The sequence below is a fragment of the Gorilla gorilla genome, chromosome 18, assembly GCF_029281585.2.
Source record: "Gorilla gorilla gorilla isolate KB3781 chromosome 18, NHGRI_mGorGor1-v2.1_pri, whole genome shotgun sequence".
NCBI lineage: Eukaryota > Metazoa > Chordata > Mammalia > Primates > Hominidae > Gorilla > Gorilla gorilla.
Genome location: NC_073242.2, coordinates 114,790,883 through 114,805,066, shown reverse-complemented (window position 1 = coordinate 114,805,066; position 14,184 = coordinate 114,790,883). Strand labels below are relative to the sequence as shown.

Sequence of the window (14,184 nt, the reverse complement as noted above, 5' to 3'; positions counted from 1 at the left end):
ATAAGGAACGGGGGTCATATTAAGGAACCACCCACCTCCAGCATGACTTCGTCTTATTTTGACTAATTACACCTGTAATGAACCTGTTTCCAAACAAGGTCACAATCACAAGGATCAGAAGTTAGGGGTTGGATATATCTTTGGGGGGACACAGTTCAACCCACAGCATGGATCCGACAGGATTCGAGTGCAGGGAGTACATTTGGGAGGGGATCCCAGGAAGCCCCAGCTGGGGAGTGGGAAGCTGGGCAGGAAAGGGAAGGCGCCCTTCAGGGAGTGCTAATGAGCAGGTGGCTGCCTGGGCACTGGAGCTCAAACCCAGTGGACCTTGGAGAAACCGTGTGGAACACTCCTCACTCGTGTCCCACCAAAGGTGAGAAGCCAGCTGGGCCATCGGGCTCCAGCTCCATTTGCTCCTACAGGTGTTACCTCCCTGGCACCTTGGCCTGCCTCTGTGTGGGCTGAGCGTGCTCCTGCGGCCAGAGAAAGCCTTCAGGCCAGCAGACACAGATGCTTACGGTACAAAGATGAAGGTGAAGGTCAGAACTCATGGAATGGTGAAAGCACAGCTCCAGGCCATCTGCCTCTCCCACTCTTGCTATCTCAGCAAAAAATAAAAGGATGTTTGGAAGGCTCTCAAGAGCTCACAGAAATAATGGGGGAAAGGAGAACTAGGTTGGGGAACTGAGGAATGCAAGTTGTGGGCCACTGCTGGCTCCTACAGTCCCCTACTGCTATTAGCACAGGGGGTGCCTCCAGACAGATGAGCTGCAATGCCCCCCTCCCTCTCCCCGTCTGGCAGGATGCATTTGAAAGAGAAAGTGGCATCAGCTCCTGGCCGCTCTAGCCCCTCCCAGGCCCCCTCAGCAGGACAGGCATCTCTGGGCAGGGTGCAAACTGAACCACCATTTCCAGCTGCCCTGGAGGGGTGCTTAGAGGGGAAAACAGACCCACAGTCACACTGACAGTAGGGGCCAGCCTGCCCAGGCCAGGGGCTGCATAGCACCGAGGCCCGCATGGTGGCTGCCATGAGCCCCGCCCGATGGATTTGTCGAGAGGCTCCCAAGAGCGAATACGTGGCAAACGCTTGTCCTGACACAGTGTAAGCGCTCAGTAAATCACTGTTCTCAGGAGTTTCATCTAATGCCAGGAAAGAAAAGCCAAAAACACCAACTCCACAGAACCGACTGAGCTCCATGGAAAGGTTATTGGACTATTTACAAACGTTCTGCTGCTGTTTTATTCATTCTCATAAATATTTGGTACTGGAATGGGGTTTTTGGTTTTTTTTTTGCTTTTTGTTTTTTTGTTTTTTGAGATGGAGTTGCGCTCTTCTTGCCCAGGCTGGAGTCCAATGGCACGATCTCGGCTCACCGCAACCTCCGCCTCCCAGGGTTCAAGCAATTCTCCTACCTCAGCCTCCCGAGTAGCTGGGATTACAGGCATGCGCCACCACGCCCGGCTAATTTTTTTGTATTTTTAGTACAGACGGGGTTTCTCCATGTTGGTCAGGCTGGTTTTGAACTCCCGACCTCAGGAGATCTGCCCGCCTTGGCCTCCCAAAGTGCTGGGATTACAGGCACGAGCCACTGTGAGCCACTGTGCCCGGCCTGGAATGGGTTTTTAAATCTGTCCGTAGTGCACATGTAGGGAATGCAGTTCTGTGCCAGTCAGGGAACTGTGGGCTCTATGGTCTTTTTACTGAACTCTGCAAAGCAGGCACTAGTGTGTCCCGTGCTGCAGATGAGGAAACCGAGGCTCAGATAGGAGAAGGAAACTCCCGAAGGTCTTAGAGATAGAAGGCGGGAGACCCGGCACTTCTCATTAGAAGCTTCTCCTAAGGGCCTCCCACGGGAATGGAAGGCAAGCGTGCTCATCTCCGGCACTGTCTCTGCATGCTTAGACCAAGAAGCATAAATAGCACTCAGGACATTAACCGGCCCCACTCTAAGAGACCAGTCCCCTACACAAAACTCACTCTGCCGGGGGACGAGGCTTTGAGAGACTAGAGCAGACTACAGGCAGCCCTGCGCTTGGTCAGGACTGAATCACCAGCTCTCCTCATGTAGCCCTGGCCAACTTCCAAGGTGTAAATACTCCCAGCATGGTGGATTTCAGGCAACCCACGTGAGGCCACTGAATGGGAGTGGGAAGAGATGTGGAGTCGCTTCTCTCCTGGTCATACCACACGGATGCAAAAGACATGAAACCCCAGGAGCCGAGAGAATAGCAAAACGGAGCAATACAATTGGAAAGTGATGCATTTCTAATAAGAAGTATTTCCTGGCTGGGTGCGGTGGCTCACACCTATAATGCCAGCACTTTGGGAGGCCGAGGCGGGCGGATCACCTGAGCTCAGGAGTTTGAGACCAGCAAAACCCCACCTCTACTAAAAATACAAAAAATTAGCCAGGCGCGGTGGCGCATGCCTGTAATCCCAGCTACTCAGGAGGCCTAGGCACAAGAATCACTTGAGCCGGGGAGGTGGAGGTTGTAGTGAACCAAGATCACACCACGGGACTCTGTCTTAAAAAAAAAAAATTCTTTCCTTTCTTTTTAATATAAATGATTTAATTGTAAGTTTATATAACTTAATTTGTGATCATCGCTGTGTGGAACAAAACTGGCTCTCCAGAGGGGGTGCAAGCCAGTTCAGCACACAGCTAGCATCTCCTCACTCTGACGAGCCCATAGCCCTTGAGGGTCAGGGCCAAGGCTGAAGGTCTGACTCAGCGTAGGGTCAGGGAGTGGTGCCTCACGGGGAAGTCTCGACTTTGTGCATGTGGGGGCTGCTTCCTATCACCCGTAAGTCCCTGTCAAAAGAAAGGGCCATGAAAGTCATAGGTTCTCCATCTTCATTTCCCAGGTGAGGACTGAGGACCAGAGAAGGGCAGCGACTGGTCCAAGATTGCACAGCACATTAGAGATTTCACTGTGATAAGTTCCAGGCCAGGCACTCTTCCCAGCCCTCTCTGTCCTCTGAGCCACAGGCGAATAGCCTGTCTTCGCCCAGGGCTTTCTCTGAGGCACACTTGTTCTATTTCGTTTTTTGTTTGTTGTTTTTTTTTTTTTTTGAGACAGAGTTTTACTCTTGTTGCCCAGGCTGGAGTGCAATGGCGCAATCTCGGCTCACTATAACCTCCACCTCCCGGGTTCAAGCAATTCTTTCGCCTCAGCCTTCTGAGTAGCTGAGATTACAGGCATTTGCCGCCACACCCAGCTAATTTTGTATTTTTAGTAGAGATGGGGTTTCACCATGTTGGTCAGGCTGGTCTTGAACTCCTGACCTCAGGTGATCCACCCGCCTCGGCCTCCCAAAGTGCTGGGATTACAGGCATGAGCCACCGTGCCTGGCTGGCACAGTTGTTCTGCATAAACCTCACCTATGTCTAGGCGCTGAGGAAGAAGGCCAATATCTGTTGATAACCAGGGAAAGTTTCAATTCAGCGAGGAGCCAATTCAAAGCACTTGCATCCTGACCAGCGGTGGCTACAAGTGAATCAGCTCCTGCAGCCCACCCAGGCCTGTGTTTTAGAGACTCCCCCAAATCCCCCGTGCACATCAACCCTGACCCTCCTATGTGGATGTCACAGTGCTGGCTCCTATGACATCTTGGGACATGGTGGAGATAAAATCAGATGACATATTGGGAATCTCTCTATGGTTGTAGAACCAAAGTGCTACTAACTACAGTTGAGGGTTAAATCATCCTGTTGCACCAGAGAAGAGCATGGAGGAGTCAATAAAATCTGAGAAGAGTCTCTCACCCCTCCTCAATGCCTCCCCTCTGGCCAGGTCTGGTCTCCCAAGCAGCTCTCAGATGCACCACTTCTGCCTGTGAGCCTCGGCTCATGCTGAGCCTTCTTCCAGGAATTTCCTTCCTCCTCCTAATTCCTAATCCTTCCCCAAGATCCAGTCAGGGTCTCCACCTCCTCCAGGAAGCCTTAGGTGACTACACCATCTCACATGAGCTTTCCCTTCTCCAAGCACCACATCATGTCACTCTACTACTCTTTCCACTTCTCGGAGGCCTCCTGTCTCCCACCACGAGCACGTGCCGGACATGGAGAATATGAGCCCTGGAGGCCCACATTTGTCTCTGTACAGTTTCGGGCACCCCACCATGCCTGGGGTCATTAATCATTCTCCCTTCCCTCTTCTCCAGCTGGCAAACTCCTATTTATCCTTTAAAGCCACAGGTCCACTGTCCCCAACCCTAAAAACCCTGTCTGACTCTCCTGGGGAAGAGCTGCACACACATCCCGTGCTACCACTGCACCCGCTCATAATTCACCCACAAGAATGTACCAGGCGTCGACTTAATGGCAGGCACCAGGGGCACACATTAGTGAAACAGAACCCTGCCCTACCCCAAGGAACCTACATGCTACCCTGTTAGGCAACACCAAACAAAGTCACAATTATTTGATTGAAAGCTGCCAAGATGCACTGCCAGCTTGCTATGTTGCAAAGACGTTCTGCAAACTGAGACATTCAATCCTCACGCAGGTGCTGTGGGTGCCAGCATTACCTTCTTGAGCCCTCTGTGTGCTGATATCGTCCTGGCTCACTCTGTCCCTGCGGATCTGTGATCTCTGGGGGGTGGGAGGAACCAAAAATGATAGCCTCCTCCACCCCATTCTCTCTCCTAGTTCCCTTCCTGCTTTATAGCTTCCTCAGCACTTGCAATCTGCACACACTAATAAATGAGATCTCTCTCATTTATTCTCTGCTGCCCCCAGCCCCCCAGTGAGTTCCCCAGGCAGAGATCTGAGGTCTGTATCCCCACAGCCTAGGACAGTGCCTGGTAAACAGTGGCGACCCAGACATAGTTGTGTGAAGAAATGCATCCCTCTGTCTTTTGCAGATGAGATTATTGGGGTTCAGAGACATCAAGCAGCTTGCCTGAGAGAAGTCACGCAGCTAATGAGCAGCAGAGCCCGATTCACACCCAGACATCTGGCCCCAGGGCGTGTGTTTCTTGCCACTCACTGCCTCATGCCTTCTCTTTGTACTGCCATCGTTTGTCACCCAACTGCCTCTGCACCTCGGCCACGCCACCCTTGAGGATGGGGGCTGGTACCTCCTTCATCTTGTATCCACAGGACCCCACAGAGTGCCTTCCCCAGAGTGGTTTCTGCTAAATTCTGTTTAGCAGAATGTATTCATTCTGTTTGCTGAATGAATAAACAACCACATGAATGCATAAGTGTATTTCACAAACATTTGGTACTGATCATGGAGACGGAATGCTCCGTTTAAGTCCTGGGGCTCTGAAATTAGATGCTGTCTTTCAGGAGCAAGCATACTTTTGTAACAAGGCAAAAGTGAGGCACGATTCTTTGGCACATTTGTGATGTGTCTTTTGCCTCTTGACTCACAGATAAGGGTCCTTTTTCGGGGGTGAGCCCCATCTGCCCACCACACAACTCAGACACACACGGATAGGAAGACGCCTGCCTTGCCACGTTTTGGGGGAGCACTTACAGGAGAAGGCAGTGTCTAGGGATCGCCTCTCCTCAAGGCTGACTCCCACCCACAGAGGCTGTCCCAGCCTCCCCATCCCAGGCACTTACACGGGATTTCTCGGCCAGCCTCGCAGGCAATGCCCGTTTCCAGATATTCTTGGCAGAGCCGGCGTGGAGGAGAAGTAGCAAGAGGCACAGAGCCCGGATGATCTGCCTCCTGCAGCTGCCCGGCCCCACGCCGGTTAAAGGCATTTCCTCCCTGGGCAGCGACCTTCCAGACTCACACAGAAGAGGGGCCCCCCTCGCTGCGTGGGCCTGCGAGTGGGGACAGGAGCGTGCACAGTCTGCTGGACTTTCTTAGTTCCACCCAGCAGGGTCCCTCGGATCATGTGTCCGCGTCCAGCACATGCCCCTTCCTCGATGGTGGCTGGCCTGCCTGGTTATTTTTAGCTTGCCCTATAACATCTGGCCCCAGATGCTCCGACCAGGGCGTCTGCAGCCCAGGCAGCTCAGTGGGCGGTGGCAGCAGGAGGAGGGGGCACCGGCTTGCTTGGAGACGTGGCCGGGAGTGGCCTGTCACTCTCCACTCTCCATAATGAGCACTTCCTTGCAGGCTGGGGCGGTCTCCTCCCAAGGAGGTGTGCTTGACACAGGGCTCAGGGCTGGACATGCAGGGGAGTGCAGCAGAATGGGTGGGGGCTCGGCTGCTACCTTGTTCACATTTCGAGCTGGGCTGACAAACTATCTGCCCCATAAAAGCTTCTTTGGAAGAGGCTGCTGGACTGGCACTGGCCAAAGGTTCAGCCATGAAGAGACGACTTCCACCCTTGCACCCGCCGGGGTCCACCTGCCTGATGTGGGCATGTGGGTAGTTCCTCATAGCGTGTGTTTCTTGTGAGATTTAAAAGAAATTGAGCACATAAAGCATTTCACACACATAAGTGTGCTGTCACTGTCAGCCGGTGTATCTGCACATGTGCATTTATGTGTATGCGTGTGTGCACGTGTGTGTGCATGTGCACGTGTGTGTTTTACAGGAATGTAGCACAGCGGGCTCAACATTTCACAAACTTCATATTCCCTTGTCTGTTCTCAGCACTTCCAAGACAGATACTGGTTTTTTGTTTCGTTTTGTTTTTTGAGACGGGTCTTGCTCTGTCACCCAGGCTGGAGTGCAGTGGTGTGATCACAGCTCACTACAACCTCTGCCTCCCGGGTTCAAGCGATTCTCCTGCCTCGGCCTTCCAAGTAGCTGGGATAACAGGCATGTGCCACCATGCCTGGCTAATTTTTATATTTTTAGTGGAGACTGGGTTTCACCATGCTGGCCAGGCTGGTCTCAAACTCCTGACCTTAAGTGATCTGCCCGCCTCAGCCTCCCAAAGTGCTGGTATTACAGGTGTGTGAGCCACCACACCCGGCCCCAAAACAGACACTGTTTTGATGCCCGCTTTACAGATGAGGAAACAGAGGGGGCTGCCTGAGGTCATGCAATAGCAGCAGAGAGGAGGCTGGAACCCAGGTAGGTCAGACCCTGTGGCACCCCACTAGGCAAAGCAGAAGGGACCCAAGCACTAGGCTTGATGCACCTGCCTGATCCCAGCTCAGCCTCTGCGAGATGCTGGAAAGCCTCTTGCTCATAGTCCTCAGTTCTCTCACCTGTGAAATGGGCATGTGAAAGTCTCTCCCTCTTGAGATCGATGTGGGGCTACAGGAGAGGGTGCCAGCTGTGCCCAGCACTTGCACAGAGTGAGTGCTCCAGAAAGATTGGTTCCTCCCTCCCTGGGGACCCTCACCACCCACCTCCTGGCCTGCACAGCCTTCAGAATGCCCTGGGCAGGTATCATCAACCCCTCTTGGCCTTTTACTGAATGACAATAGTGGCAAACACATATAGTCTGTGTAGGTCGGGTACGGTGGCTCACACTTGTAATCCTAGCACTGAGGGAGGCAGAGGATGCCTTGAGCCCAGGAGTTCAAGACCAGTCTGGGCAACATAGTGAGACCTCATCTCTACAAAAAATACAAAATAAAAAAAGTAGCCCGGAGTGCTGATGCACACCTGTAGTCCCAGCTAATTGGGAGACTGAGATGGGAGGATCACCTAAGCCCGGGAGGTTGAGGCTGCAGTGAGCTGTGATGGCGCCACTGTACTCCAGCCTGGGTCACAGAGCAAGACCCTGTATCAAAAAAAAAAACCTTAGAAACCATATAGTCTGTGTGTTCGGCAATGTTTGAAGCACTTCCTGCATTTTAATGCTTTTAGGTCTCATATTAGCCTTATAAGCAAGTGCTGTCTAGGATCCCATGCACAGAGAGGTTAAGACACTTGCCCAGTGAGCAATGCAAAATTTAAGTTCACCATCAAAGTCCTGTAAATGCAGGAGCCCAAGCGTGAGAGTTTTTTTTACATTTTAGACCCTAGATGCCTCCTTTGTCTCCCACTAGGCCCAGCCCTGATCAGTACCTTACCCTAGATTCTAGAATATTCCTTCATTTCTTCATCCAGAAACTACTGGCTGAGCCCTTATGGGGGCCTGGTCCAGGGTGCTCCACTCCCTCTTCTTTCAGCTTTTTGGGACGCAGTCTCAATGCCCCTCCCTGCAGGGCAAGGCTGCTTATTTAGAAGCCAGGAGCCACCCACGAACATGATGGAGCTGCTACCCCTACTTACCAGGACAACCTGGAACAGGTCCCGCCCCATCTCTGTGCCTCTGTTTTCTCATCTGTAAAACAGGGGTATGGAGTCAGAACTTACTCGCAGGTTTGCCATGAGGCCCAGCTGCACTTAGGTGAGGATCTAGGCTCAGCACATGCTTGCTGTTAGATGAATGTTCTGAGCCACCGCCTCCTGGGCCTCCTCCACCCGCACCCTGTTCTCCAGGCAGAGCGGAACCTCGGCCCAGGTTCCATTTGAGAAACTTCCTGCTGCTTGGAACCCCGGGTCCTGCACTCTCCAAAGGCAGCTAACGCCTCCCACGTAGTTCTTGCTCATCCTCCATCTCCACCTTCCCCTTAAAATGTAGGCGTTTCCCATTGATGTTACAGTCTTGGCCCATTTCCTGCCTCTCTCTCTCTCCCTGGGTGGCCTCACTTCTGCCAACAGTATGACTCCCCTCCCTCTGGGTAGATGAGGTTCCAAATGCCCTCTCTCAGCCTCCTTGCTGGGCAAGACGCCAGCCCTGTGCCCCTGCAGCGCCCTCCACCTGGAATGCTTTTCCACCCAGCTGCGGCACTCCTCACCCATCGCCTCCTCCAGACTTTTGTTCACGTGTCATTTTCTTGCTGTGGTCCTCTCTGACCCCAGGATTGAAAACCACCATTTGCATACCACTGGGACTCACGGTGCCCCTCTTGGTTTTACGCTTCTTCGTGCTCATCTCTACCTGACATATTCTGTATTTTACTAACTTTGCTTTCTTCGTTTATCATCTATGTCTCCACACTAGGATGTCAGCTCCACGGGGGCAGCTTCTGGGGATCTGTTTGTTCACTTTGGAATCGCCGATCCCTAAGCAGTGCCTGGTGCAAAGTAGACACTCAGTAAAGACAGTGTAATGAATGAGTTGTGCTTAACACATTTCATCTGCCAGCTCGATGGCTCGACGTGACTGTCGCTCTCTACCCATGCTTCCCTGTGAAACATGGCTGGTCTGAAATGAGATCTGTCATAAGGATAAAATGCAGACCAGATTTGGAAAACCTATGAGTGCATGTGTCTTTATGACAGTAATGAATTACTGTCCTTTGGATATATTCCCAGTCGTGGGATTGCTGGGTTGAATGGTAATTCTACTTTAAGTTCTTTGAGAAACCTCCAAACTGCATTCCACAGTGGCTGAACTAGTTTGCCCTCCCACCGACAGTGTATAAGCGTTCCCTTTTCTCCACAGCCTCACCAGCATCTGTTGTTGGCTGGAGACAGGAAAAAAAAAATGTCAACATTTCATTAGGAGTTTTTACGTTGGTCGTGCATTCAACTGCTAATTCAACTACTAATGTTTACGCTATATTGGGTTAAATATAATATGGTATTAAATTAACTGTACCTGTTTCTTTTTTGAGACGAGGTCCCACTATGTTGCCCAGGCTGATCTGGAACTCCTGGGCTCAAGCCATACACCCGCCTCGGCCTCCCAAAGTGCTGAGATTACAGGTATGAGCCACTGCACCCGGCTTCGTATCTGTTTCACATGGCTACTAGAAAATTTACAGTTACACACGTGGCTTGCCTTATGTTTCTATTAAGTTGTGCTGGTCTGAGATATCAAACTCCTTCTCTAAGATTCAGCCAAGGCCATGACTGTCTAACCAGACGCCCAAGCTCAAACCTTCACTTCATTGCTAATACCTACCTTACTCCTCTCTTTATCTGGTCTCTAATTCATAATTTTTTTTTTTTTTTTGAGATGGAGTTTCGCTCTTGTTGCCCAGGCTGGAGTGCAATGGTGTGGTCTTGGCTCACTGCAACCTCCTCCTCCTGGGTCCCAGAGATTCTCCTGCCTCAGACTCCCGAGTAGCTGGGACTACAGGCACCAGCCACCACACCCAGCTAATTTTTTTTTTTTTTTTTAGTAGAGATGCCGTTTCACCATGTTGGCCAGGCTGGTCTCAAACTCCTGACCTCAGGTGATCCAGCTGCCTCAGCCTCCCAAAGTGCTTGGATTACAGCTGTGAGCCACCGCACCCAGCCTAATTCAGAATTTTTAGAAGTTATTATATTACGGTTTTTTTCCCCTAATAGCATAATTCATGTTTATTAGCAGAGAACTGGGAAAACAGAGGAAAGAATAAAGAAATCTTTAAAATACATACATCTAGTATCAGTATCCAGAGATAACCAACGTAGCCTTTCTTTTTTTCTGTGTATATATATTAGACATGATAGAAGTCAAGGCCAAGCCCAAAGTCATGGCTGTGGGTGAGGTCAACATGGCAACGTCAAGTAACATTAAGAACACAGACTCTGCATCAGAGAAATGCAGATCAAAACCACACTGAGATACCATCTCACACCAGTCAGAACAGCTATTAAAAAGTCATAAAACAGGCCAGGCGCAGTGGCGCACACCTGTAATCCCAGCACTTTGAGAGGACAAGATGCGCAGATCACATGGGATCAGGAGTTCGAGACTAGCCTGGCCAAAATGATGAAACACTGTCTCTACTAAAAATACAAAAATTAGCTGAGTGTGATGGCAGGCGTCTGCAATCCCAGCTACTTGGGAGGCAGTAGAATCGCTTCAACCTGGGAGGCGGAGGTTGCAGTGAGCCGAAACCACACCATTGCACTCCAGCCTGGGCAACAAGAGCAAAACTCCGTCTCAAAAAACAAAAAGTCGTAAAACAGTGGATGTTGGCGAGGCTGTGGGGAAAAGGGAACACTTACACACTCAGTGAGAAGGCAAACTAGTTCAGTCACTGTGGAATGCAGTTTGGAGATTTCTCAAAGAACTTAAAGTAGAATTACCATTCAACCCAGCAATCCCACGACTGGGAATATACCCAAAGGACAGTAATTCATTCTGTCATAAAGACACATGCACTCAAATGTTTGCTACACACTGCTATTCACAATGGCAAGGACATGGAATCAACCTAAGCGCTCGTCAACAGTGGACTGGATAAAGAAAACGTGGTACTTGTACACCATGGAATACTGTGCAGCCATAAAAAAGAGCAAAATCATGCCCTTTGCAGCAAGGGCTCCAATGGATGGAGCCGGAGGCCATTATCCTAAGTGGCCCAATGCAGGAACAGAAAACCAAACACCACATGTTTTCACTTATAAGCGGGAGCTAGACATTGAATACATGTGAACGTAAAGATGGGAACAACAGACACTGGGGACCAGTAGATGGGAGAGGGGGGAAAGTGGATGTGGGCTGAAGAACCACCCGTTGGGTGCTATGCTTATCACATGGGTGATGGGATCACTGGGACCCCAAGGCTCAGCAGCATGTAATTTACCCGTGTCACAAATCTGCACATATACCCTTTAATCTATAATAAAAGTTGAAATTTAATAAAAGAAGAACACGGACTCTGCAGCCAGCTTGCTCGGGCACAGACACCTGCTCTGAGACCTCCCAGCTGTGTGACCTTGGGCAAGTCACCTGCCCTCTCTGTTCTTTGGTTGACTCATCTGTAAAATGGGAGTAACATACCTGTCTCACAGGGTTGTCGTGAGTGTTGAATGAGTAGTATGTAGAAGACGGTTGTACATGTTCCTCTGTCCTCACTTGACCATAAATTTTTGAGGACAGGGCTGAGCATTGTCCATCTCCGAAGCTTTCTCTGGGACATGGACAGGAAACTCTTTTAGTGAGCGTTTACTATATGCCTGGCACAGTGCTGGGCTCTTGAGATCACCATCTCCACTTCTTCGTTGTGCTCACTCTGCTCTAGCTTCTTCCTTGACAGCTCCCACCCCAGGGCCTCTGCACACCTCCCCAGTTGCTCTCTCCCCAGATACCTGCTTAGCTGGTTCCTCAATTCCTTCCAGTCTGTGCTCCAATTTTGCTTTCTCAATGAGGCTTACCCCAACCGAGCTTTTAAAATCACCATCTGCCTCTTTTATACCACCCTAAATTCCCAACCCGCTTTGTCCTGCTTTCTTTTTCCATAGTCTCATCACCTTCTAATAAATTATGAAATGTACTTATTATGTTTACCACTGATGGTCTCTTTCCCTGTGGTAGACAGAATCATGGGCCCTTAAAAGATGTCCACATCCTAATCCCCAGGACCTGCGAGCATGTGGCCTTACCTGACAAAAGGGACTTTGCAGAAGGGATTAAAGCAAAGATCTTGAGATGGGGAGAGTATGCTGGATTATCTGGGTGGGACCAACATAATCACAAGGGTCCTTGTAAGAGGGAGGTAGAGAGTGAGAGTCAGAGAAGATGAATGGTGGAAGTCGGGTGGGGGTGGAAGTCAAGGGAAAGTTGATTTGACACGCTACGCTGTGGCTTTGGAGATGGAGGAAGGGACCATGAGCCAAGGAATGCAGGCGGCCTCTGGAGGCTGGAAAAGTCAAAGGAAGTTCTCCCCTAGAGCCTCAGAGGGAGCACAGTCCTGCAAACCCCTAGAGTTTTCCCCAGTGGGACTCAGGTGGGACTTCTAATCAACAGAACTGTAAAATCTTAGACTTGTGAACTTGTTGAGTTCGCAATTGCTCAATTGCATGATGCTGAGGCTTCAGATCCCAATGATCCCGTCACTCAGGCCCTAAGCATAGCACCCAATGGCTGGTTCTTCAGCCCACGCCCCCTTTCCTCCCTTCCCCATCTAGTGGTCCTCAGTGTCTATCATTCTCATCTTTACGATCACTTGTAGTCAACGTTTAGCTCCCACTTAGAAGTGAGAACATGTGGTCTTTGGTTTTCTGTTCCTGCCTTAGGTCACTTAAGATAATAGCCTCCAGCTCCATCCATGTGGCTAAGTTTATGGTCATTTGTTACAGCATCAAGAGGAAGGTCGTACTTTGGGAGGCTGAGGCGGGCAGATCACTTGAAGTCAGCAGTTCAAGACCGGCCTGGCCAACATGGGGAAACCCCATCTCTATGAAAAATACAAAAATTAGCTGGGCATGGTGGTGGGAGCCCGTAGTCCCAGTTACTTGGGAGGCTGAGGCAGGAGAATTGCTTGAACCTGGGAGGCAGAGGTTGCAGTGACCCAAGATTGCCCCACTGCACTCCAGCCTGGGCGACAAAGCCAGACTCTGTTAAAAAAAATTAAAAATTAAAAAAAAAAAAGAGGAAGGTCCTATACCCACAAGTGGGATATAGGCTCTGCAAGGTCAAGTATCCATGTCTCTTACCACCTGCAACCCAGCGCCTCGCACAGGGACTGGGCAGCATCAGCCCTCAGTAAGTCCTGGACCGATAGACAGAATCAATGTCATCATCATAGCCCCATCAGGAATGATCCCTGTTCTATAAAGAGATGGAAGGCCACAGAATTTAGGGGCTCTTTCCAAAGTCCCAGCTAGTGACTGAACTCCAAAGTGCTTTCCTCAATATATACAGGGCTTGGTACACGAGGCACTCAATAAATGTTCTTCAATTGAGCCATCCACTCCGCAGCAGTACTCAGACCACAGGGACCCAGGATGCCGAGCAGTGACCCCTCAGTTAATTTCTCACAAACATTAACTTATAAAACCACCTTCTCAAGTTTTTGAGACAAGAAAGGTAACTACTCGGAGAACACAGCAGCACTGCAGGTCTTGTGTGCGAGGAGAAAAGCTCCAAGAGGAGAAATAAACACAGAACAAATCCGCCTGGGAAACCAGCTGCCTTCCTTTGATCAGTGACAAGTCAGGATCGCAGCCTGACAGCCGGGCTGGATGCTCCCAGCTGGGGCCTGATGTTGCTACCCAGGGCTTGCGTGCCATCATGATTTCAGGGCCACCACCCCTTCCCGGCTTCCTGCCAGGCTCAGAACTTTATGTCCCAAGTGGCAGAGGCCCTTCTAGTTTATCTGAGCTCTGGCAGCCTGAACTTGATCCCAGCTTAGCGGGCAGTCCTCTTGGGGACTCACCAACTCATTAGTTCAACTTCCTGCATATCTGTGGGCGAGGTTTCCTCTGGGAAGGCCTCGGAACTGGTCGGGCCTCTCATCTCCTCTGCTCTGGGGTTTGACCTCTGCTGCCCGCCAAAGGCTTCTGTCCCTCAGAAAAAAGAGGAAAATGTTATCTTTATTTCTTTATTTA

At 50.5% G+C, this 14,184-nt stretch overlaps 1 protein-coding gene across 3 annotated transcripts in view; it reads right to left on the bottom strand.

Moving 5' to 3' along the window:
• Positions 1–5,981, bottom strand: part of WFDC1 (WAP four-disulfide core domain 1) — a 34,956-nt gene extending 28,975 nt beyond the window's left edge. For 2 of the 3 annotated variants that reach the window (XM_019011372.4, XM_019011373.4), the window contains exon 1: positions 5,577–5,975. In XM_019011372.4, the coding sequence (XP_018866917.4) occupies positions 5,577–5,720 (144 nt within the window). In that variant the 5' untranslated portion in view covers positions 5,721–5,975. Of the gene's footprint in view, positions 1–5,576 lie in introns of all 3 variants that reach the window. The other variant, XM_019011371.4, reaches the window with a different exon arrangement.
• Positions 5,982–14,184: the final 8,203 nt, after the last annotated feature.